This window comes from Mastigoproctus giganteus, chromosome 8 (assembly GCF_048544385.1).
Source record: "Mastigoproctus giganteus isolate SK-2022 chromosome 8, ASM4854438v1, whole genome shotgun sequence".
Taxonomy (NCBI): domain Eukaryota; kingdom Metazoa; phylum Arthropoda; class Arachnida; order Uropygi; family Thelyphonidae; genus Mastigoproctus; species Mastigoproctus giganteus.
In genome coordinates, this window is record NC_143582.1 from 70285122 (window position 1) to 70309548 (window position 24427).

The following is a 24427-nucleotide window of genomic DNA, read 5'->3' on the forward strand; positions in this document are numbered from 1 at the left end:
ACTTCTATTTATCTTTATTAATTTAAAAAATTTGGCTTAATCATTTTTACATAATTTACAGGTCACCCTTTCTAATTGGCTTTACAATTCAGCCTCTAATTTTACCTAATTCATTATAATACATAAGATATACACATTCTTTTTACATACTATTTCTCATTTTTCGTGTGTGTGTGTGTGTGTGTGCAGCATCTTCCAGATGGGTTTGTGTGTTTTTCTCTGCTTCTGTAAGGGCTAGTATAATCAAGTATTTCCAACTATCAGAATAAGTATCTTATATTATATATATTCTATTAATAAGGAATTCTCACCAAGTTAATTTTAGCAAATGATGAAAAAAGCAAGCTTATACAGCATCAGCAAAAAAAAAACACAGGGCGCACGCGCACACACGCGCACACACACACACACACACACACACACACACACACACACACACACCCTCTAACAGTATGTCTAGTTCTTCCTTCAATTTACTTAAATTACCCACCCCTACAACAGCAGATGGTTTGTTTCCAACAATCAACCAACCTCTGGCTGAAGGCAAATTTCTGCACAGCGTAGTCGAGTGGTCAGAAGTGAGAGTGCAGTAGCGCACGCTCTTTGAAGCGACCGGAGTTCAAGCCCCTGACTGCTAATTACGGTCGATCTGCCAAACTGCACTGGACGAGAGTGGCAGATCATGGTCCATTACCCTCAACATGAATTGTTGAGGAAGCTTCCATCCTGCAGTGGATTGATAATGGCTGCAGTTTACCTTTTTACTATCTGGCAAACAATGATCCTTAATTTCAGTTTGTGCCCCCTTATGTGCATAGTCTAAGAAAAAGTACAGATGACATCAGCTTCAAGCTTACTCAGTCCATTCAAAGCCTTAAACAACAAACTCAGATTGCCTTATCAGATGCTGCAATTTAAGAAATGAAACCTTTCTTGGTAAGAGCACCCATTTGTTTCCCTTCACTAATCTTTTTGCTCTTCTCTGCACATGTTCTAACAGATTTCTATCATCCTTAAAATAAGACTTCTAAACCTGTATGCAGTACTTAAGATGTGGCCTAATCACAGCCTTATACAATGGTATAACCACTGCCTTATCCTGCACATCACTGACAAAATCCCATGAGCTGTCCTGGCAGCTGGTCTGCGCTACTCAGATAATTTCATACCTGACTGCAGAATTACCCCAGGAGTTTTTCATTCTCCACTAACCAAAATGTGGTACCACATACAGTAGTATGTTGTTCTGGGATTACTGCTACCAATATGCAGAACTTCAATTGCTACTTCTCAACTTACCACCTGCCTAATTTTTCCTTTATCATCTATGATTAGCCCAAGACATCGGATACTATTTTAAGTAGGATTACTTGGTTGCCCATTTGTAATTCAAGACTGGGATGCAACTCGCAACCCAATCCTGAATTACAAATGAGTAACTAACAGAAATCTTTTTAACAATTGTTGCAGTAACATATCCTGATCACAGTCATTAACCACCCTGCCAACCTTTGTACAATCTGCAAAATCAGACTTTAAGCATATGCTTTCATCAATATCATTAATATAGAAAACAATACTGGACTAGGGATTCCAAAAATGACATTAGTACAAGAAGACCAGTGCCTATGGATAACCACTATCTTCACCCACTTAACCATCCTTTATGCATACTGTAACAAGGCTAATGATACAGTAATTAAATTGTATCAAAACCACTTCTGAAACCTAAGTAATAGTATTTGCCATTATAGTGCAAGGAAGCCACAAGCTTTTGCTGCACTGGTAAAAAAAAAAAAAAAAATGACCAAGTAGATAAGAAAATACAAATTATATGCTTCCCTCTTCACAGAGGTACCTCTATCCAGTTGACCTTTGAATTTATTCAAACTGTCAGCCTTAACTACCTGCTAGGACAACTTGTTCCACCAATCAACAACTCGCTGACTAAAAGAAAACTTCCTACAATCTAATCTAAACGGCAACCCCTGTAATTCGAATTTACGGCTCCTAGTTCTGCATTTCTTTATACAAGACCACTATTTCTGTATTTCTTTATACGAGATGTGTATTTTTTTCTGTATTTCTTCTCATAACAGTGAGAATTCCACATTCATTCATTTTACTAATTCCTCTCAGAGTCTTATAAAACTCAATCAAGTCACCTCCGAGGTGCCTGGTTGACAAGCTCTGTAGCCCACATAATCGAAGTCTCCCCTCGTACAGTTGTCCTTTTGCTGATCTCATCATCCGAGTTGCCCATCTTTGAACCCTTTCAAGAAGCTCAATGTCTTTTTTTCAGATGGGATCTCCATACTTGAACAGAGTATTCCAAATGTGATCATACAATTGCCTCGTACAGTGGAAGAATTATGACCTTCCTATCCATAAGTATGATGTCAAAATTACTTTTTGCATCCAGTTCCTTGTTTACTGTGTCACAGCATCCAATCAGATTTATCAGACAAGATTTCCCCTTAATGAATCCATGCTGTGACTGTCGTATAGCTGCATTCCTGTCTAGATGGCCTTTCATTACTTCTTTAACCAATGACTCCATTATTTTCCCTGGAATAGAAGTCAAGCTAACAGGTCTATAATTACTCTTGTCATCATTTCATCATCCTTTGTGAACTGGAGATACATTCCCACATCTCTGTGCAGTCCATAGAGACCTCCACTGAATCTGAGGATGCTCTCAAAATATGGATAGATCCATTCACCACCCCAAGTGCCTTTTTTATGCTTAGCTTCAACAATCTCTTTTACTTTCCTCTCACTTATCACAAAATCATTTAAGCTCCCTTTCAGAATCTAACACCCTTCTGGCATCCTCATCCCTAAAAAATTTCTCATTTGCAAATAGATGCAAAATATGCACTCTTTGCCAGCGACTTCTTGTGATCTGCCTTAGCTTGCCTAACCTCCTTTTTGACTTGATTGCCCACCACTTTATATCTACTGCAGGCTTCTTACATCGTCAGGTGATATAAATTATCGCCTGATAATTTATGTGTGCCTCACGCATTTTCCTATTTTGCCAATAGTTTCATCAGTTCATCTGGCATTCATTTAGGTCTAGGCTTTGAACAGTAACTCTTCTTTGGTATAAAAAGCCAAGTAGCTTCTACGATTACTTCCCTGAACCTTCCAATTTAGAATTTACTGTTGGTAACATTATCAGGTGGGCCTACTGAATACATTTTAAAAACTGTCTCAGACCACTGTAGTCATCTTTCTGAAAGCAAGAGCCCTTTCCCTTTGCCAGTAGTTAATTCTTTAAGTAAATCCCACATTAATATATTTTGATCACTACTCCTCATTGGTTCTTTTATCTACAGATTCTTAATGCATGAAGACCCACTGCTGATAATCAGATGAACAGTATTGTTTTCTCTTGTATCACTAACATGCTGGTATAGGAAACAGTCACCCAACAAGTGACCAACCCACAAGTTCCAGTCAATGTTTGGAAAGCTAACCTGACAAATTTTCAAATATTAAATTAAAATCTGGGCCTGTCAGAGCAAAGGATGTCACTCACATAAAAAAAAGGGGGAAGTACAACTTCTGGGTTAAAATTACCCATTATAAACCATTTTGATTTACTAGACCATTATTTTTCTGTACACTTGTTTGTTATACTTATCACAGTCATTAAGCCTATAACTCGCCACCCTACTCTCATTTTTGTTTAGCTGCTGCTTAAGTCACACCAAACTGACTTAACATTACACTGGCCACCCATGTCATCTGGATGCAATGCCTTAATTTTATGTGCTTCTTAACTAAGAACATAACCCCCCCTCCTGTCCTGTCTGTCCTCTCTACACACACTGTACTCCCCTTTATTCAAATTCTGCATCCATTATACCTGAATGGCACCATGTCTCTAATATTCGTACAATGTTTACATTTGTTAACTTGACCAGCACTTCAAATTCAAATTAATATGTCCCTAGCATTAGTGTATATGAAAGTATACGTACAACCATTTTCACTCTTAGTAATGTAATTACTGTAATTATTCTTATTAATTAACCCATGGCTTGTAGCTGTGAAAGATGTTGTGTATGCTGTGTGCATATGCAATAAAGAGTTCTAATCTTAACACAGATCATGTATTTACTTGTTAAATGAGGAACCCCCCCCCCCCAACATGCATTGAAATCACTAGACACCTTGCTTTCCACACTCTGCATGTTCCAATGGAAGCAGTGCAAGGATCACTTACACCTCTGCCTATGGTTGCTGTTAATCTATTAGTCTGTGTATTCCCCCTCCTCAGCTAGCAGTACCTTTTAAAAAAAAAATGTTATATTCAGACAGATGTAATGTACAATCATAAATTTGATGGCATTAATCTGTTCTGCAAAAAAAAAAAAAAAGTTATAGTATGTCTAATGCTCCAAAACACAGTGCAGCAGTAGAGGGAGCAAAAGGATATAAATAATGTGTGATTTGTAGAATAAATAAAGTGTCTGTGAAAATGGAAATGAAAAGTACACAAGGTGCCAGAACTAAGAGATGTTTAAGGGATAGTAGAAAGTGGAAGTGAGGTAGAGGTTAAACAGGTGAAAGAATTTGAAAAACCTAGTGAAAAAATGAACTGGGACCGAGGGAAAAAAAAAAGAAAAAAGGAATATATAAATAAATAAATAACACTATACAGGCTGGCCTCGATTAATTTGTGCCACGAGCGCACCGCGCAAAACAGAAACACATTAATCGAATATAATAATCAATAGGAAAAATTATAATTGGCCCTTGACCTTATGGTATGTCCATAAAGAATTTAAAAAATACCTTTTAAATAACTTTTTAACTGTATACAAAGTAAAAGAAAATTAAAATAATTACGGAATTAAATGTTTATTGCATAAAACAGCAGTTTCCAAACTGTGCGTGGCGGAATATTTTCAATTTTCGAGGGAAACACAGCGATACTTGACAGCTGTCGGACACCGTGCGAACTACTAGCTCGAGGTAGTTCACAGTTTCAGCATTTCTTATTAAGTTGTTTGGACCTAACTACTAAATGGAACTGTTAGGTATTTATTTTGGTCTGGGTGCACCTTGAAAAAATTACTGAGACACTAAGGGCGCCATGAACCGAGAAAGTTTGGGAACCTCTGACATAAAATACACAAAGTATTCAAAGTATTTTTGTTTACTGCAGCCTCCAGGGTTTCCCCTATTGCCGCAATGATTCTTGTAGGTTTTTTTTTTTAAGCCGGCGAGTGTGTGTATGGGGAGGTTTTTGTTTGAGTGTTTGTTTTGTTGAGTGTTGTATGCCGGCACCTGGAGACTTTGCAGCCAGGAGGCAAGAACAGATATATCTTGCGTCCTGACTCCCGTCCCTAGCCACGTGGAGGCGCTCCAGGGAGTCTGGTTTTCACAAAAGGAGGTTCTTGAACCTCTATATGTTTATACAATAATATTAAAATAGAGATAAATATAGCAATAAAAGAGTAAATCATCAAGTGTGGATAGAGTTGGTTTAGTTGAGTGGGGATCAATTAATGGAGTGAATGTTTCTAGTGTGTTTTACATACAATATGGTAATAATTTAAAATAAGTTAAGTTTCGTCAGGAGATTAAAACATAGCGTGTGGATGAATTTAGATTTAGTTAAGGGGAGCAGTAAAGTGGTGGGTGTTTCTAGTGAGTTTAGCATGTTCAATGTTTAGGTTGTCCAATGATCTATACCAAATATTGGCCCTAGTAGGGGCCCATCCTGCCAGAAGAGGGCACGGCGTAACAATCAATTCCATGCACCTGCGGCAGCCACGACGGAGCCGCGGCGACAGACACAAACCAGTGCACCACAACCGCGGCACCCCCAGAGCCACAGCAAACCTGAACAAAAGTGAACACTTCTAAGTTAGTAATTACTACAATTTTACAGTTGACAATATAAATACTTGGCAAAACAGCCACTGTCGCAACAACACTACGGCCGAAGACACAACCAGTGTCCTTAACCACAGCGCTACCGCAACAGCAACTTAACAGTTCTAAGGTAGTTAAGAATATCTTATAATTATCATAGCTATACAGTTCACAGTTATCTTTGCTCGTCCTACAGGGTTTAATTTCATCTTGAGGGGAAGCACCGCATTCAAGACACACATTCTTGCAGGGCTCAATCCTGTCCTAGAGTGTGTGGAGATGAGTTCATTGTGTGTTTTGCGAGTAGAAGGACGGACAAGCCAGTGTGGCAGGGTAGTTAACGGGAAACATGATTATTGCCAGTGGCTTCGACCCAGTCCTGTAGGGCTATAACCAAGTGAAATTCTCGATTGCTCAGCTTCTCGTAGATCTCGGTCCTGTCCTATGAAGGTAGGGTCCTCACTAATAAATAAAAAAAAAAAAAAAAAAAACGCACATACTGAAGACACTATGTGGCCTATGACATCGACCCAGTTCTTTAGGGCATGATCAGTGTTAGTCACTAATTTCAAGGAAGCTACATCACAGTTATGTGTGCTCCGCTGCTCCTAAGCTGTGGGATGTCTTGTTCTTGAGCCCTTACTTTTGCTTCTTATTCAGTTCAGTATAATTGTGCTTCCGTTCTGCGTTACTTCCTATTTTCTTGTTCTGTTGAGTCCCTTCCACTTCATTCCTTCTTTTCATTTTCCCATTTACCTACTGTCTCTCTGTGCTTCCTGCTGGAGGGCCGCCCTTCGCCTGAATAATTTTCCTGCAAAAGCTGAAAGAAGTTTGAGCGATTCTGCCCCAGCTATCAGTTGTGGGAATTCTCCAGCGTTAGTTACGTTAGTCCCCAATAGCAGGGAACGTCTCAGATCTGTGTAGAGGTAACAGTCAAGTATGAGGTGTTTCACTGTTTCTTCTTCGCCGCATTGACAAAGGGGGGGAGAGAGTTGGGCCTAATTTGTGGAGTTTGGAGTTGAGACTACCATGTCCTGTGATTAGAAAAGTAGTATGCATGCTTGGTGTCCACCAGTTCCTGGATTTGTCTCGCAGATATATTTGTGGGAAGAAGGTGAAGGTGTCTCTTCCCTTAGTTGTTGTTTGCCAGATATCCTGCCATTTTGTGCCTATGTCCCTATAAATTCTTGCTTTGTTTTCTTTTATACTTTGGTTGGTGTCGTTGGCAATTCCTCCCAGCGTAGCCTGTATGCCTAGCCGTTGGTTGTGTGCCAGGTAGTGGTAGATTACATCAAAGTATACGGGTGGTCTCCCGCACAGTACCTGGAGGGCCTCAGTAGAAACTGTCCTGCATGCTCTGCAGGTTGCCAGGAGAAAGACTCTTTGTGACTGCAATAAGTATTTTTTGCAAGCCGAGTTCAGTGCTCTGTAACCCCAGGCCCCGGCTCCATAGCAGACAATGGGAATGTACAAGCAGGAGTAGTATAGGCTTAGTGTGGAGGATTTAATTCCCCATATGGCTTTTGTGATGTTAATGAGCCATCCTGCTATTTTCCTGATTGATCTGACGATATGCCTGATGTGTGGCAGAAAGGATAGCTTGTCATCTATCCAGATGCCCAGGTATTTATGCTGACGCACTAGTTCAATTCTTTGACCTTCTAATTTAATATTTGGTGGTCTATTGAGGTCGAGGTGGCCTTTGAGAAGGATTTGCTTGGTCTTTGGTATTGATATTATCAACTTATGCGTATTGCTCCATGTGTAAAGTTCCTGCAGGATTGTGTTTGTTTTATCCTCGAGTCCCTTGCGTGAGTTTCCTGGGATTACCAGGGCGAGATCGTCCGCGTATGCGATGGGTATAATCTCTCCATGTGGTAGATTTAGCCACCCGTCCAGCACCATATTCCAGCACAGGGGTCCCAGGACTGAACCCTGCGGGCATCCTCTTGTTATCTTTCGCATAACTGAGCAACAGCCCGAGGAGACTACTGCGCGCCGGTCTTGAAAGTAACTGTCCATAAGCTTGTAGATTGGAGCTGATACCCCAGCCTCTCGGAACATAAAATACACAATGAAGAAATGACTGTTGCGGAAATATTTGAACAGTGTTGACTTACTCTTTTCATCAATCAATTTCCGATAGCCAACAACAATAGCCAATCTTCTCTGGGCCCTGGTAAAATAAGTATCGTAGAGAACCTCAAACCTTTTGTTTGAGGTTCTATGCGATACGAAAGATTTCATCTAATTCTTTTACCGTTATCTCCTTCGCGGTAACATTTTCATCTGGCTCATTTAATAATTTGAATTTTTATGCAAGTGTGCATTGCCTTTATTAGCAGGAGACAAACAAGTAACACGTCTTCTTCCGATGGTTGATGGAACACACTAAGGCGGGCAGCAGGCAAACGTTTGTTTATTAACCGTACGACTCACGGTAAGCTTAACACACGATTCAAATCTTTTTCAACTATTGCATAAAAAAAAAAAAAAAAAAAAAAATCGTGTTAACTGGAAATTTGCATCGTGTAAAGTGGTATAATTTTTCAAATAGCGTTAACTGAAAATCGCGTTAATCGAACTCTTGTTATGCGAGGCCTGGCTGTATTCAGATATGGGAGGGCAATTTTAGCAAGAGGTTGAATACATAGCCAGGAAATTCATCAGGGGACTATTCCCCATATTGCAATACAAGGGTGATACGAACACTCCATCTATCCTCAATCCTATCGCTATTTTCGCCTTCTTTTGAAAATATTTTCTCCTCTTTCCCTCCCCTAGAATTTACCATTCCCTATACCATTTGCTTGTCTATACCTTTTCATTACCTTTCACCCCTTCCGCACTTCACATACATTTGTATTATATTCCACATTACACTTTTGTAAATTTGTTTTTATTTTAATTTACATTTTTTACACTGCGTAGGGACTACCTTGTCTACTAGTATTACGATAAAAGGATGCATATTTGCTCCTTTTTTCTAATACCAGACAAGTTTGGAAGTGCAATGCCTGATACATGGTCAGGAGTAGTCCCCTGATGAATTTCCTGGCTATGTATCATATTTTCATCTAGTATATTTAGATTTTGCATATTTGCCATCCCCTGATTCGACCTCTTGCTAAAATTGCCCTCCCATATCTGAATATAGTGTTATTTATTTACTTATATATTATTTTTTTTCTCTCAGTCCCAGTTCATTTTTGCATTACGTTTTTCAAATTCTTTCACCTGTTTAACTTCTACTTCACTTCCTACTATCCCTAAAACTTCTCTTAGTTCTGGCACCTTGTGTACTTTTCATTTCCACAGACACTATTTATTCTATAAACCATATATATATATATATATATATAGTAAGTACTATACAGATGCTGAACATGCATATGAACACAACAGTATACAGCTTACAGTAGGCTGTAAGGCCAAACCCTGGAAATAAACATATAATTAGTAATAAAATATACAATACAATGATAATTACGTAGTTAACTGTTGGTGTAGAGATACATTGAAAGGGACTTTTAAGGGCTAACCCTCTCAATATATCCTACCAATAATTAATGGAGTTATCTGTTTCTGATTGCCATCTGCCTATTTATCAGTGTCCAAATCTTAAACTTAATTTTGTTATAATTTAGTAGCAAACAGGCAAGGTAACATTTAGCCCGACAGATACCTTCAAAACGAATATATAGAAAAAGAAAATAAGAAAAAAGAAGGCCAATTATATTTTTCAATTTCTGACCACATTGCATACCACATTGAACAATTCAATTGAACGGTTCAATGTGGTAAGCAGTTGTTAACTACTGACTTTTTTATTGGTCATTCTAAATTATCTATTCTTTATTTTATTTTATTATTTGTTCAGTATAGAACATATACCATTTTGTGTAATGGGATAATTTATGATAAATCAGCTATTAATTGGGTATTAGGAATTAGCCATTCCTCTAATTTTCTATATTATTCTATATTTCATCATTATCTTTATCTATTTAACACCATACGGTGTCCTCTTATAGATATACCAGGATCCCTTACTAAAGGGTCAGGCAGTTACGCTCCCGGTTAAATCCCATGTACAATTATATAAATGCTTTTTTCTTTACTTTTCACTCTTTACTATCTAACCCTAATTTTTCATACCTCAAGATCTATTAGAGTAATTCGATGGAAATTGAGGTACTATTACTATACTGATCCCTACTTCCTTTCTCCTTATGTTAACTATAGCCTGCTTTTGTATAAATAAAAAATAATACCACAACAGAAATTTAAAATTATAGTTAGCCTTCTTTTTTCTTATTTCCTTTTTCTATATATTCATTTCGAAGGTATCTGTCGGGCTAAATTTTTATCTTGCCTGTTTGTTACTAAATTATAACAAAATTAAGTTTAAGATTTGGACACTGATAAACAGATGGCAATCAGAAACAGATAGCTCCGTTAACTATTGGTAGGATATATTGAGAGGGTTAGCCCTTGAAAAAGTCCCTTTCAATGTATCTCTACACCAATAGTTAACTACATAATCATCATTGTATTATATATTTATATTTTATTACTAATTATGTTTAATTCCAGGGTTGGGCCTTGTAGGCCTACATGGGCTATTTTTGTCTTTATAAGATATTTTGGCCTTATCGCCTACTGTAAGCTGTATACTGTTGTGTTCATATACATGTTCAGCATCTGTGATTTTACTATAATAACTAGATTACAGACTGATGTAATGTACAATCTGCTATTGATGGCGTTAATCTGATCTGGCTAATAACTTTTATATTCATCTCTATTGTTTATATACACATTATATATATATACATATATATACACACACACACACACACACACACACACACACACACACACACACACACACATATATATATTTTTTTTTTGTCCACCACTACATATATAGTGGCGGACAAAAAAAAACTGCATCACCTTAAAAAAATAACATTTGAAGTGAAATGTATAAGATATTGTTTGATTATAGTCATTTTGTTTGTCGCAAAGCAAAGGTATTGCATCAAACAGTAATTGCAAGGTATTGCATCAGTCGTTTCTATAAATAGTGTTGGAAGGGTATACACACTCATTAGTATCCTGTTTTGCAGAGGTGTAAGCATGGCTCCATATGTTCAGTTGACACCAAGAAAAGAAGAGTAGCTGTTGCTTTGTTCCAGGAAAGGCTTTCTGTGCGTGCTATCGTTGATAAAATAGGCTGCCACTAGACAATATCCTAGGTGCTGAAATTAAAGCGCGAAACCGGTGATGTGAAGAAAAGACCTGGATCAGGTAGTAAGAGAGTGACTATGCCTTCCCAAGGCTGATATTTGAAATTGCTATGCCTTCATAATCGCCATGCTAGTGCTCCTGATCTAAAACTGGACTTTGAGATGGTGTTTGAAACAAGTGCACAAACTATCCAAAGACTGTTTTCGGAATGTGGTCTACATGCCTATCAGCCCAAGAAGAAGCCTTTGTTGATGTTTTAGGCCAAGCGACTTGCTTGGGCTAAAATGCACGTTTCACAGACAAAAGAGCAATGGGACATCGTCATTTTTTCTGAAAAACTGAAATTCAACCTGCATGGCTCAGATGGGAAGCGATATGTCAGAAGATGAAAATCAGAGGCATATCATCCTGACTGCATAACACCGACTGTAAAGTTTCCCGATGGTCAGATGGTCTGGGGTGCACAAGCAAAGGGGTGGGCGAATAAGTTTATTAATGGAACGGTGAATGCAGAAACCTACACTGCTAACTCTTGGAGGAGTGCCTGAAACCTGTTATTAGGGATCACCACACAGATGGTCAAAACTGCATTTTTCAACAGGACTCGGCAAAATTGGTAAGTTTTATGCTATTTAGATTTAATGAAGAGTTTGTCTTCTTGTCTCGCAAGGCTTAAAACATACTTACACCAATGTTTCCCCTTGTTTTTCTCTCTTAAGGTGCAGTCATACCTCAGAAATCCTGGCATTACTGTTGGATTGGCCTGGCAACAGAACAGATTTGAACCCTATTGAAAATTGCTGGTATTTAATATCATCTAAAATTGCTCAGAAGAAGCCAACAAGCAAGATTCAGCTGCAGGAGAGCATTGTAAGGGTGAGGCACCACAAAATTAGGCCATTTCACCCTTCATTCGTTCCAAATGCCTGTCCAGCTTAGCCTTAAATTTATTTAGGTTAGCAACTTCTACAACAAAAGATGGAAGTCTGTTCTACCAATCAACCACCAGCTGGTTAAGGCAAATTTCCACACATCTATTCTATAACTGTCTTTCCTCAATTTGAATCTATGCCCTACCCCCAGGTTCTTAATCTGAGCAAGAGGAAGAATCCCATCAGCATTCAGCTTGCTCAACCCATTCAAGGCCTTACACACCTCAATCAGATCACTTTGCAAGTGCCTACTCTCCAGGTGGCACAATTTGCAAAAATTAAGCCTTTCTTGATAAGAGCACCCCTTTGTTCCCCTCACCAATCTTGCTGCCCTTCTTTGTACTCATTCTAGCAACTCTATATCCTTCCTAAAATCAGGTCTCCAGACCTGTACACAGTACTCTGGGTGTGGTCTGACCACTGTCTTGTAGAACAGAATAATCACCTCCCTGTACCTGCTAGCAAAATTCCTATATATCATTGACAAGACTCCATGACCTGCCCTGGCAGCCTATCTGTACTGCTCAGCAAACTTCATATTTGACTGCATAATTACCCCCCCACCCAAGTCTTTTTCACTTTCCACTTCCCTGAGTGTAGTACCACATAGTTGGTACATTTCTCTTGGGTTATTGCTACCCATATGCAGTACTTTGCATTTGTCAATGTTAAACTTCGGTTGCCACCTCTCAGCCCATTTTCCCAACTTGTCTAGATCCAGCTGGAGTAGCATACTGCGTTTACTGTTAACAAATTACTGTCATAAATTGAAAGGGGGAACATAGATGTCGAAGTGGCAAAAATCCTAGGATTTGAAAAACTAGAATCACAATGCAACTAGAATTTTGTGCTGGCCATTGTTTTTTACATGTTTATAGTTCTATCTCCTTTCACTTAATAGGAATCAATCAAATCTGGCTAACTAATTCTCTCTCTCTCTCTCTCTCTCTCTCTATTTTAAATATTTTGAGAGCACTGATAACTTCTAATGATTATAATGAAGATCGATCATTCATTCCAGCTCGATGTGTTTTTATAATTATAATTTCTAATCTTTTCTGATTAACCTACAGAGATATGCACATTTCAGTAATTTCTTTCACTGTTACTGTTTCAAGTTCACTGCACTGCAATATTAGCATATCAGTGTTGAAACAGTAAGTTGAATTCATTTTAAAATAGGTTGTCTGGCAGATCATGGCAAACAAATATATAATTAATATAAGCATAAATGAGAACATGTTCTGCAATATATTTCTTTCTTTCTTCCTTCCTCAAATACTGAATTCTTACAGGATTTAACAGCACATATGGCTAGAGTGGCAGAAAAGAATGGATGAATGCTAAAAACAAGCTAAAATTAAACCTAATTAGGTTTACTTAAGAATTAATTTAAGCTAATTAGTTTAAACTTTACATTAAAGAAAGAATTTTAAATTAATTTAAGTTTAAACACAAAAACAATACAAAATACAATGGATGCACATATGAAAATAAGTAAAACCCTGTTACCTGAAAATAATTGTATTTGTATAACTGCCCACCAGTCAAACGACAGACTTGTCCTAATGTAGCAATATCAATATAAGCATTTGGGAAAAGAAAAAGATCGACACAGCAGCCTGCAGCTACACATTCCTGGCCAAGGTTATTATAAAATGTTGCTTGAGGAATTAAGATGGTCTGCAACAATAATAAATTTTTATTATTATTATTTTTCTTTTTAAATTTTGATCATTATTGATAAAAAACAACAAATTTGAAAAACTTACTAATATACAGGGAAATTATAAACTTAAATCTGGGAAACTTTCAAGACAGACTCACCTTTATGTTCAGCACAGATTTGGAATATTTTTCCAAATAAATAATACCTAATGCACATCCTATAGTGCAACAACAAAATTGTCATTATAAACTACAATGACCCACATTTTAAAGTCATTTGCTTAAAACTCATTCAATTTTTTTTTAAGAGGGGGGAAAAAGCAAAAAATATATAGCATTAATAATATTCAAAAAGTCAATATGATTAATTTTTTTTACGAAAACTCCACACACGAGAGGTATTAGAACCTATAGTACTTAGTACTGCGCTTGGGTTGGAGGTTGAGAAGATGAAAGAAGATATTTGTTGACATTAGACTTGAACTTCTGTAGACTGTAATTTTCTGGAAATACGTATGAAGGAATGTTGTTCCAGAAAACGGCAGTTGAATGAATAAACGAGGAAGATGAAAAGTTGGTTCTGTGTGTTTGAAGTTGGACAGTAAATGGATGTTGGCTGGTGGCAGCACATGTTCGGACTGTTTTGAAAGTGAGAGCGGGAATTATAGAAGCCAATTCAGAAGAACAGTGCCCATGGAAGTATCTGTAGAAAAGGCATGCAGCAGAAACAGTAACATCTATGAGACAGCAAGTGGGGAGACTCTGTTAGAGAGGAGTCATTAATTAACCTAACTGCCCTCTTCTGAATTTGGAGGCACGCCCCAGATGTGAGAACAATATTCCATGGTAGGGTGGATTTGCGATTTGTACAGAGTGAACAGCTATTTGGAAGAAAAGTAAGGCCAAGAGCAAAAGAGAAAACCAAGTTTTTTAGATGAAGAGGAAGCAATATTTGTAATGTGCTTGTGCCAAGAGAGAGATTAAAAGTCAAGGTAATATCCGAAAGAGATAAATCATTTTGCCTAGAAAGTGGAGTGTCACCAAAGATAAGCACAGGAGCAGAAGAATCCTTTTTGCGAGATATAAGACAAGACTGAGTTTTAGAAGGATTGAAATGAACTAAGTTGTCTTTGCCCCACTGGAGAATTACCTGGAGATCGGCATTTAAGGAATTGGTAGAGGATATTCGAGAAGTTGAAGCTGATTGAGCAGGGCAAGGTTTTTCAAAATGGAAAGTGGAATGCAATGTGCTATCATCGGCAAAACTATAGATAGGATTTCGAGTCAATGGTCATTAATATACAAGAGGAAAAGGGTGGGAGAAAGAACTGAACCTTAGGGGGACACTAGCATTAGTGGAGAAGTTAAAAGACAGAGCCATCTACCATCACCCTCAATGAGCGATCAGAGAGAAAACTGGATAACCAATTATAAAAAACAGTTGGTAAACCATAAGATGGAAGCTTGTTTAGAAGAACTTTATGCCAAACACGATCGAAAGCCTTTGAGATGTCAAGAGCAACTGCTTGTATTTCACCAAACTTTTCCATTGATTTTGTCCACAAATGGGTAACATAAGCCAGAATATCACCAGTTGATCGACACTGACGGAATTCATACTGGCGATTGATCAGACGGAAGGTTTCTAGGTAGTTTAAGAGTTGACGGTTAATCAATTTCTCAATTACTTTAGAAAGAGTAGAAGTAATTGCAATGGGATGATAATTGGATGGGAGGGACTTGTCACCGTTTTTAGGAACTGCCTGGATATGAACAAATTTCCAAGCAGCAGGAAAAACACCTTTGGAATAAGAAAGTGAAAAAAGGCGGCAAAGAACAGTTGTAAGTTCAGGAGTGCAGGTTTTGAGAATAAGTGGAGAAATACCATCAGGACCTGGAACTTAGCATCGAGATCCGTCAAAATAATTCTGACATCCTTTTGACGGAAGACCACAGAAAGCATTGAATGGAGAGTGTTGGGAATGGTGGGAGGTATTTTACCAAGATCATTAATACGTGAGTTGGAAGAAAAATGGGACGCCAGGTCAGCTTTATCCTTGGCTGAAGTGACAACAGAACCATCTGATTTTGACAGAGGTGGGAGCAGAGATGGGCAAAAGTTGCAGCCAATAGCTTTGGCAAGACACCAGAATGCTCAGCTACAATTAGGGCAAGAAGCAAGTTTTCTACTCAGCCTGTTCGAAATCTAGTTTGGACTTATTAATGACTGCTTCACAACTGTTGTGAACTTTGGTGTAGGCAGAAAATGAAACTGAAGAATTGGAAACAAGCCAATTACGATATGCACCATTCTTTTCTTGAACAGCCTGAGCACATTTATTGGAAAACCAAGATTTAGATAAAGGATGAGATTTTAAAGTGGAGTGTGGAATAAAGGATTCTATTCCTACAAGAATAATTTCACTGACATGATCTGAGCAAATGTTGACATCAGAAGTTTTGAAACAATAATTTGACCAAAGAAAAGAAATCTCTTATGTCATCCCATTTTGCATTCTTGTAATGCCAAACAACACGAGGTTGGCAACAGTCATGATATAAAGGCTCCACTGGAGAAGAAACAATCACCAAGTTGTGATCTGAGGTACCTAAAGGACCACTCACTTCAACTGTGTACTTATTAGGGTTGTTTGTTGTTTGTGAGATAAAGATCAAGAGTGTTGGCTGTATGGTTAGGATTGTCCGGTATTCTTGCAGGTAAATGAACAATCTGTGCAAGGTCATTAGAAATTGCAAAAGCCTCAGCATCTTGACCAGCTGGGTCGATTTGACTAGACAATGGAATCCAGCTGGAGTTGTGAACATTAAAATCTCCAAGGAAAATTACCTCACTGTTAGGGAAGCTGGACTGGAGAAAATCAAGTTGCAGAGAGGGGAAGTTTTTTTTTTTTTTTTTTTGGTAGTTGTTGGCGCATAGGCTTCTGTGGCCATAATAGAGAGGAAGTCAAAGATCTCCAAGTGATTAATGGAGTTGGGAGAACTCCAGAAAAAACAGATGAATTTGACACAATGAGGTAGAGATATTTTAAGGCACAGAAGATCGAAGAGAGGAGATTCCGAATTACCAATTTTCTGACAGGGAATATCGGTACGGACATATGCACAAGTACCACCTTTGAGGCGAAAGGAGTCATACAGTGAATAATTTGGGCAGCTGAGATGAGCAGTAGTTGAATTAACCAATAACTGAGATTCTGTCAGAAAATGTACATGGGGTTTGGCAGACTGTAAGTGGAAATGGACATCGTTGAGATTAGAATTGAGACCACGTATATTTGTGAAATGAACTAGGAAGTGTTTGGGAGGTTTAGATCTTTTCGCAGAAAGCTTACTCTATTAGTTTGACAATTCATGGTGTATTCAATAGTAAGATAAAGTGGGTGGGGGGGAGCACACGCTGTATGAAGTAATGAAATTTTTGGCTATGGCATACACATGGTAAGAATATACCCAGATCCTTGACATAATGTGGCCTTGAGCACGCTGAATTCTGATGGGATCCTTCCACTTGTTCAGATTATGAACCTAAGGGGGCATAAATTCAAATTAAGAAAAGACAGATGTAGAATAGATGTGCGGAAATTTGCCTTTAGCCAGCGGGTGGTTAATTGCTGGAACAAACTTCCATCTGCATTGTGGAAGTTGATAGGTTAAATAAATTATGGAGGAACTGGACAGGCATTTGGAGGGAATGGTGCGATTTTTTTTTTTTTTTTTTGGCTGATGGCTGCATAAGCTCATACACTTGCTTTCTTGCATCACATGCCACTACTTCATGTTGATAATACCACCTGGCCCCAGAAACAATCCAGCACATCACCACAGGATGTTCACCCAAATGGAATATACTCGTAGACATGATCAGGTCACCAGGATAAAACATCAGAAGCTAGTGAGGAAATACCAATTCATGAAAGAAAGTGTACTGTATTACAAGTATGAACCACAGGCTGTACTAGAGACCCGGACCCCAAAGCTGTCCTGGGACCGTGCCATTATAACAGACAAGATGATCCTGCACTGGACATAACCCTTATCCACAAGAAGGAAAAGGACACTTTTTTTGGCTGATGCTGCATAAACTTGGTTTCTTGCATCATATCCCTCTGCTAATGCTAAATGTTAACAGGAGGTCAAAGATGTGGAATATGGAATGAGTAATAACTATCCTGAACACTGTGTTAACATGCTGATTGTTTGTTTTGTAGCCTGTCAAATGCCCTTTGATAGGCTACAAAAGCCTAGCAGCAATAGACTAGCCAGAGAACCCTTACATGAAACTCCAGAAAGTCACAATCCTGAACAGCTGTCGCATAGTCAGAGTTCCTTGACGAATAGTAATAATAACTGGACATAACCACCCTTTGCAAGTGGAACCAGTACCAATCACAGTGTGGGACCTCTCCCCCTCCATCAGGGAGAAATAATAATAATAGATTTTGTAGTAACCTTACAGGCACCTTGTCCTATCAAAACTTCATCTGAAATTTTGCTCATTTTTAGATCACGTCAAGTAATAATACTTATATGTAAAATTTTAGTTGCCAACATCAACTAATAATATCTGGAAGGGTGGAAGCTGTAATCTTTGCTGGCAACTCCTGTTAGTTAACTCATGTTTTATCTCACTGATCACTCATGACACTCCACTCAACATGTGGAATCCTGTAAATGTTTTGTAACTTGCAATGTGACTGAACAAACGGCACAAGATAATAAACCTTAATCCAAAACAGGTCAGAAAACCTAAGCATGTCTAGCTATGGTTTTAGCAAAGGAAATTAATGAATGACAAATTTTTGTGGAAACTGTGATATGTTTGACATTTTGGAATAGCAAATATCAAGACACTGAAGATGTCATTCACCCATTTAAAAAGAAAAAGTGTAACGGTACTTTAACAAGTGATGATGCCCAAACTATTAGCTAATTCAAATAGGTCCAAAGGATGTCTCATTATGACAGAGTGAAAGAGACTATGATTATGGCTGAATAAAGGGACAAGATGTACTAACAGTTTGTCCATGGTGAAAACCTTTGTTAAACTGGAATGTGAGTTACATAAACAATGGTCAGATGCATACACATGTGAGAGATGAAGCACCACAGCTCTCAGCAGAGTAGTTGTAGTGATTGCAATTTTCACAAGGCAACTGACAAATTCAAATTTTGAATTTTTTTTGGACACTTGCACTTTCTGTTGGTAGCTAAAATTTTGACCTTAGCTATAAATGAGCAAAATTTAAGAGGGCTTGACACGAAAATGTTAATGGTTCCCATATCGGATTATCTTATTACTTGATAAGCAACATATTTAAATGATCTGATAATGAAGAAGAATTAGGATAAAGTATGTAATCCGACATGAAATTTTCTCAAAAGTGCACACAGGTTACTAGGATATCTATGAAGCACAGGAATTTTCCCAGGTGGAACCAAGAAGTCTTTGTTCCATTATATAATGCCTTGGTTAGGCAACAACTTGGATATTACAAAGATATATACTAGTACTTACACTGATTTTGCTTTGCATTAGCAACACTTAATATCTCAACGTAATAGAGGTATGTGATGCAAGAAAGCAAGTGTATGAGCTTTTGTAACATCAGACAAAAAATAATAATAATAAAAATAAATAAATAAATAAAAATATTAAATAACAAAAAAAAAAAAAAAAAAAATCACACAAACATTCCCTCTAAAATTTGTCCAGTTCCTCCTAGAATTTATTTAAGCTATCAACTTCTACAACAACAGATGGAAGTTTGTTCCAGCAATTAATCACCCACTGGCTAAAAGCAAATTTCCAGATATCTACTCTATAACTGTCTTTCCTCAATTTGAATTTATGCCCCCTTAGGTTTGTAATCTGAGCAAGTGGATCCCATCAGAATTCAACATGCTTAACCCATTCAAGGTCTTATACACCTCAATCAGAACACCTCGCAGGTGCCTAGTCTCCAGCCACTGCAATTTTCAGAACTTAAGCCTCTCTTGGTAAGAGGTTCCCCTCACCAATCTTGTTGCCCTTCTCTGTACATCCAAAGCAAATCTACATCCTTCTTAAAATGAGGCCTCCAGACCTGTACACAGGTCTGGGGGCTTCATTTTAGGCATGGACTGACCATTGCCTTATACAAAGGGATAATCGCCTCCTTTTCCCTGCTAGAAAAATTCCTGTATATCATTCACAGAACCACATGACCTGCTCTTGTAGCCTGTCTGCATTGCTCAGAAAACCATATCTGACTGCACAATTACTTCTAGGTCTTTTTCATTTTCTACCACCCTAAGTGTAGTACCACACAGTTGATTCGTTCCTCTGGGGTTACTTCTACCCAGATGAAGTACTTTGCACTTGTCAATGTTAAACTTCAGTTGCCACTTCTCAAGATCATCTGCCCAAATTTTCTAGATCCTGTTGCAGTAACACACTGCCATTACCGTCATTAACAACCTGCCAACCTTTGTATCATCTGCAAACTTCAACACTAAGCCCAATATACCTTCATCAATATCATTGATAAATATACAAAACAACAGTGGGCCCAACACCAAACCCTGTGGGACTCTACTAATAACATTAGTCCACGAAGAACAGTGTCCACTGATTACCACCCTGTCTCCTCCCACTCAACCACCCTTTCATCCATTGTAGCACCTTACCCTTAATACCACTCTGCTTCAATTTGTACAGTAGTCTTCCATGTGCAACAGTGTCAAAAGCTTTTCTGAAATCCAAGTATATGATATCAAAATTATTTTTTGCATCTAGTTCCTTCGTTACCATATCATAGTATCAAATCACATTTGTCAGACAATACATTCCCTTAACAGACCCATTCTGTGTCTGAATTATTGCAGCAGTCTTGTCTAGATGATCCTGCAATGCATCTTTAACCAATGACTCCATTATTTTACTCAGAACAGAAATTAAACTAACTGGTCTGTAATTACTGATGTCACCCTTCGATCCCCTTTGCAAACTGGGGATAATTTGCACATCTCCAGTCCATGGAGACTTCCCCTGAGTCCAAGGATGCTCTCATAATTATGGCTAAGTGTTTGCTTAGTTCCTTTGCTGCCGCCTTTAATATATCTGGATAGATCCCATCCACCCCAGGTGCCTTTCTTATGTTTAACTTCAACAATTTCTCCTCCGCTTTGCTCTATTATTACAAAATCATTAAGCACCATGTAACAATTTGATAAACTTCTGGCATTTTCCTTCCTTAATAACTCCTCATGTGTGAATGTAGATTCACACATTCAAAGATGGCCACCTTTTGCTCGTAGTACAGCCTGTACACATCTCAGCATGGAATCAACAAGGTGATACACAGGGTATCCTGCAGTAGTGCTAACCATGTTTTACACATTGTGTCCAGTAATGCCTACATATTATCAGGTGGATGGTTGTAGTATCAAATATCGTTTTACAGAAAGTCCCAAACATGCTCAATTGAGTGAGTTGGGGTGGCCATAGGAGGACAGTTCTTGTCATGTTCCTGAAACCAGTTAGCAACATTCTAGGCCTTGTGGCATGGCATGTTGTCTTGTTGATAGGTGCCAGAGTTTTCTGGATACACTGTGTTATGAAGGCGTGTACTTGGCTGGGAAAGATAGAAAAGAGGTTTACATCAAGCCATTGATTAATGGTAATAGAGGACACAAGGCATGCCATGAAAACAGTTCCCAAACCCAAATCTTCCAGCCTGTAAAACACCAATAGTACATCAAGTTACCAAGGTGTCTTATGTTGCTTTCTCCAAATGTGGATATGCAGCATGATATAGATGGCAGCAGGATCCTTTAGACCAAGTGACAGATTTCTGCACGTCAGTGGTTCAGTGTTGCACTGATGCACCCATGTAAGGTGCAGTTTGTGTCTCACAGCAAGCATGGTACCCACAAAAGCTGTTGACTTCCATAACATCTGGTGCCTATTCCATGCAGATATTGGTCTTGCTGTTCCTACATTGTACTGGGTGGTTAGCTGCATCACTGCTGTGTTATGAGATAAGTCAAATGATGTTCACTAGGGGCACTGACCTGTTGAGTTAGTCACAGTAGATTCATGACACTACAGAATAGAGCACTTAACTATATTGGCTGTTGTCAAAATACTAGCACCTGTATATCTTTCCCTACAATCATCCCATGTTTAAAGTCTGAAAGATCTCAAAGCTGACCCATTCTTCCTCACAAACATTCAAAAACTGATCAAATGAGACTCCCACGAATGTATTATCATGTGACTTGATGGGAGTCTCATTCATGTGACTGAGACTCTCATCAAGTCACATGATGATACTGACATCAGGATGCATTTAAATGGGTACATATATTGTACATATGCTCAAGCAGCACCATGTTCACATCAGCACTGTGGCAATATGATGTATGTTACAGAGCTAATTAGTTCATAATATAAAGGTTAACCTAGTACCGTACTATACATGCTATCTTGTCAGGTTTAATCTTTTGTCATATTGCAAATTTGTTTTCTTCAGAAGCTGGAAAATGGCCTCCTTTTTAAATTTTTAACAGCTGTAACATTAACTGGCAAGAATATGTTTGCATGTTGTGACACACTTAATGCTATTTTCACATGCTTTCAAGAAGCTTTTCAATACAAATCACTCAGGCTGGAAGTGGTAACTGATTTTTAATTGTGAATTAAATCTAATTCTTCTAATTAATTGATTTTTAATTCTAATCTCATGCTACTGATGAAGTCCCTAAGACAGTGGATTTCATCTGTAAAATGTTACTGGAAGAGTCTCCTGATGATAATCTTTACAATGCATGCAACATACAGTTTATTGAACTTAAGCAAATATTTCTTCATTTTGATTATAGAGGAAGCTTTTATTGCACTAAATCATAAAATAACTTTTATTGTGTAATCATAAAACATCTCTTCTATGCAGTTCTTTTTTACAAATTATTATTATTTTTTTAAATTCTGACAATTTCACTCTAATGTGGACAATCATATCAAAATAAAAAAAATTCATATTTTAAAAAATTCACGGAGAAACTTGCTCCACAGAGCTGGCCACAAACGGAAAACGCACTCCTGAGAAGATTAACAAAATATGGCCTGAGCAGTGCTCCGCACACACAAACTACTCAAACTTCTTCCAGCCACAGTTGGCATCAATCTTTAATGGCAACAACATTACATAGTAGTTGATATGGATACCTACTAAAGTATTATCAATAAGTCTACCTCAGTTGACTATCTAGCAGCTAGTCTGTGAACACTGTTTTTAAGCTTTAACTTAAAAATGTCAGGAATAAAAGATGTCATAACCTTAAAAAAAATCATGTTTTTGTCTCTGAAGTGACCAAAAACTTTAGAGTGGTCTAAATTGTATTTGGTCACTTGAGCAAAAACTCTGAAGAGTTCTTGCTCAAGTGACCAAATACAATTTAGACCACTAAGCTTCCATATGACACTAGTTTATTTGGATTCAACGATTCATCGGGGAAAAAAAAATTTCATGCATTAGTGCCTTCCTATTCCTATAATTATTGAAGTCAACATACTTTTTTTTTTTTTGCTGAAGTCAATTTACAAATAAAAGAAAAAATTTGATACACACTACTATACTAATAAAAAAACACATGTTCGAATAAGATTTTGTGAAGCAACTATCAATTCAAGGCTTTACTAATGAAAAATGCATGCACATGTTATGGCTGTATGATGCCAAATGATAATGATTTAGCTAACAAAAATCAAGGCTGAATGAACACTTGTGTTGTGACAAGTAGCATAAGCTTAGTGTAGCCTATTTCAATTATGATTTATGCAGTGATGTAATTAGAAATAACATTTTATTAACTATTATTTATCAATGTGTATAATACAAATATTTTTAGTACCCCTTAGCAAATTTAATGGTGACTCATAGGTTAGGAATCACTGGCACTAACTAGTGTCACTACTCTTTGTGGTACAGATGCTACATCTCAATCTATGGTTCTGTTTCACATTCTGGGCAGTTGTCTCCACCACACTAGGTACAGTACTTTTCTACCTTGCACATGAGGGATATATCCAAGGTTATTAACAGTCCCAGCAGGATAAAGGTGCAAGCAGAGAATATGGTTGACTTAGAATGACAGGCCTTTGCCAAATTTGATGTACTTGACTTCCAAGAAGCAGCTTAGCAATCATCACAAAGTGTGTGTGTGTGTGTGTGTGTTATGGGAGTTTAACAGCACATAAGCTGCTGTGGCTATAATGCGCCTATTCACAGGAAAATGCTAAAAACAAAATTTAAGCGTAGCTAGAAACAAATTAGGCATAACAACTTGGTTGTGTTTACAGAGATATTTTAGAATTTATCATAAAGTCCAATTATTTTCAGATAAGAGAAAAACTCGTTGATATTTGCATCATCTCCAATAATATGTTGTAATGTCATTGGTTCTCGTAGATTTCTCAGGGAACACAGGATGAATGTTCTGTCCTGTTGATAGTGAGGGCAGTCAATCAGAATATGTTTGACTGTTAAATTTCTGAACAGTATGGACATTGAGGAGGATCTTCGCCCTCTGAGCAGATGGAGGTGGGTCAGATATGTGTGTCTGATACGTGCCCATGCAAGAACCACTTCTCATTGCACTGTTTTGGTGCTAGAGTGCCA

At 37.9% G+C, this 24427-nt stretch overlaps 1 protein-coding gene across 2 annotated transcripts in view; it reads right to left on the reverse strand.

Annotated features, from left to right (window-relative positions):
* Sec24CD (COPII coat complex component secretory 24CD) overlaps positions 1-24427 on the reverse strand; it is a 334964-nt gene that overhangs the window by 62574 nt on the left and 247963 nt on the right. For both annotated transcript variants that reach the window (XM_090380568.1, XM_090380567.1), the window contains exon 14: positions 13590-13760. In XM_090380568.1, coding sequence (XP_090236694.1) covers positions 13590-13760 — 171 coding nt within the window. The remainder of the gene's footprint in view (positions 1-13589; positions 13761-24427) is intronic.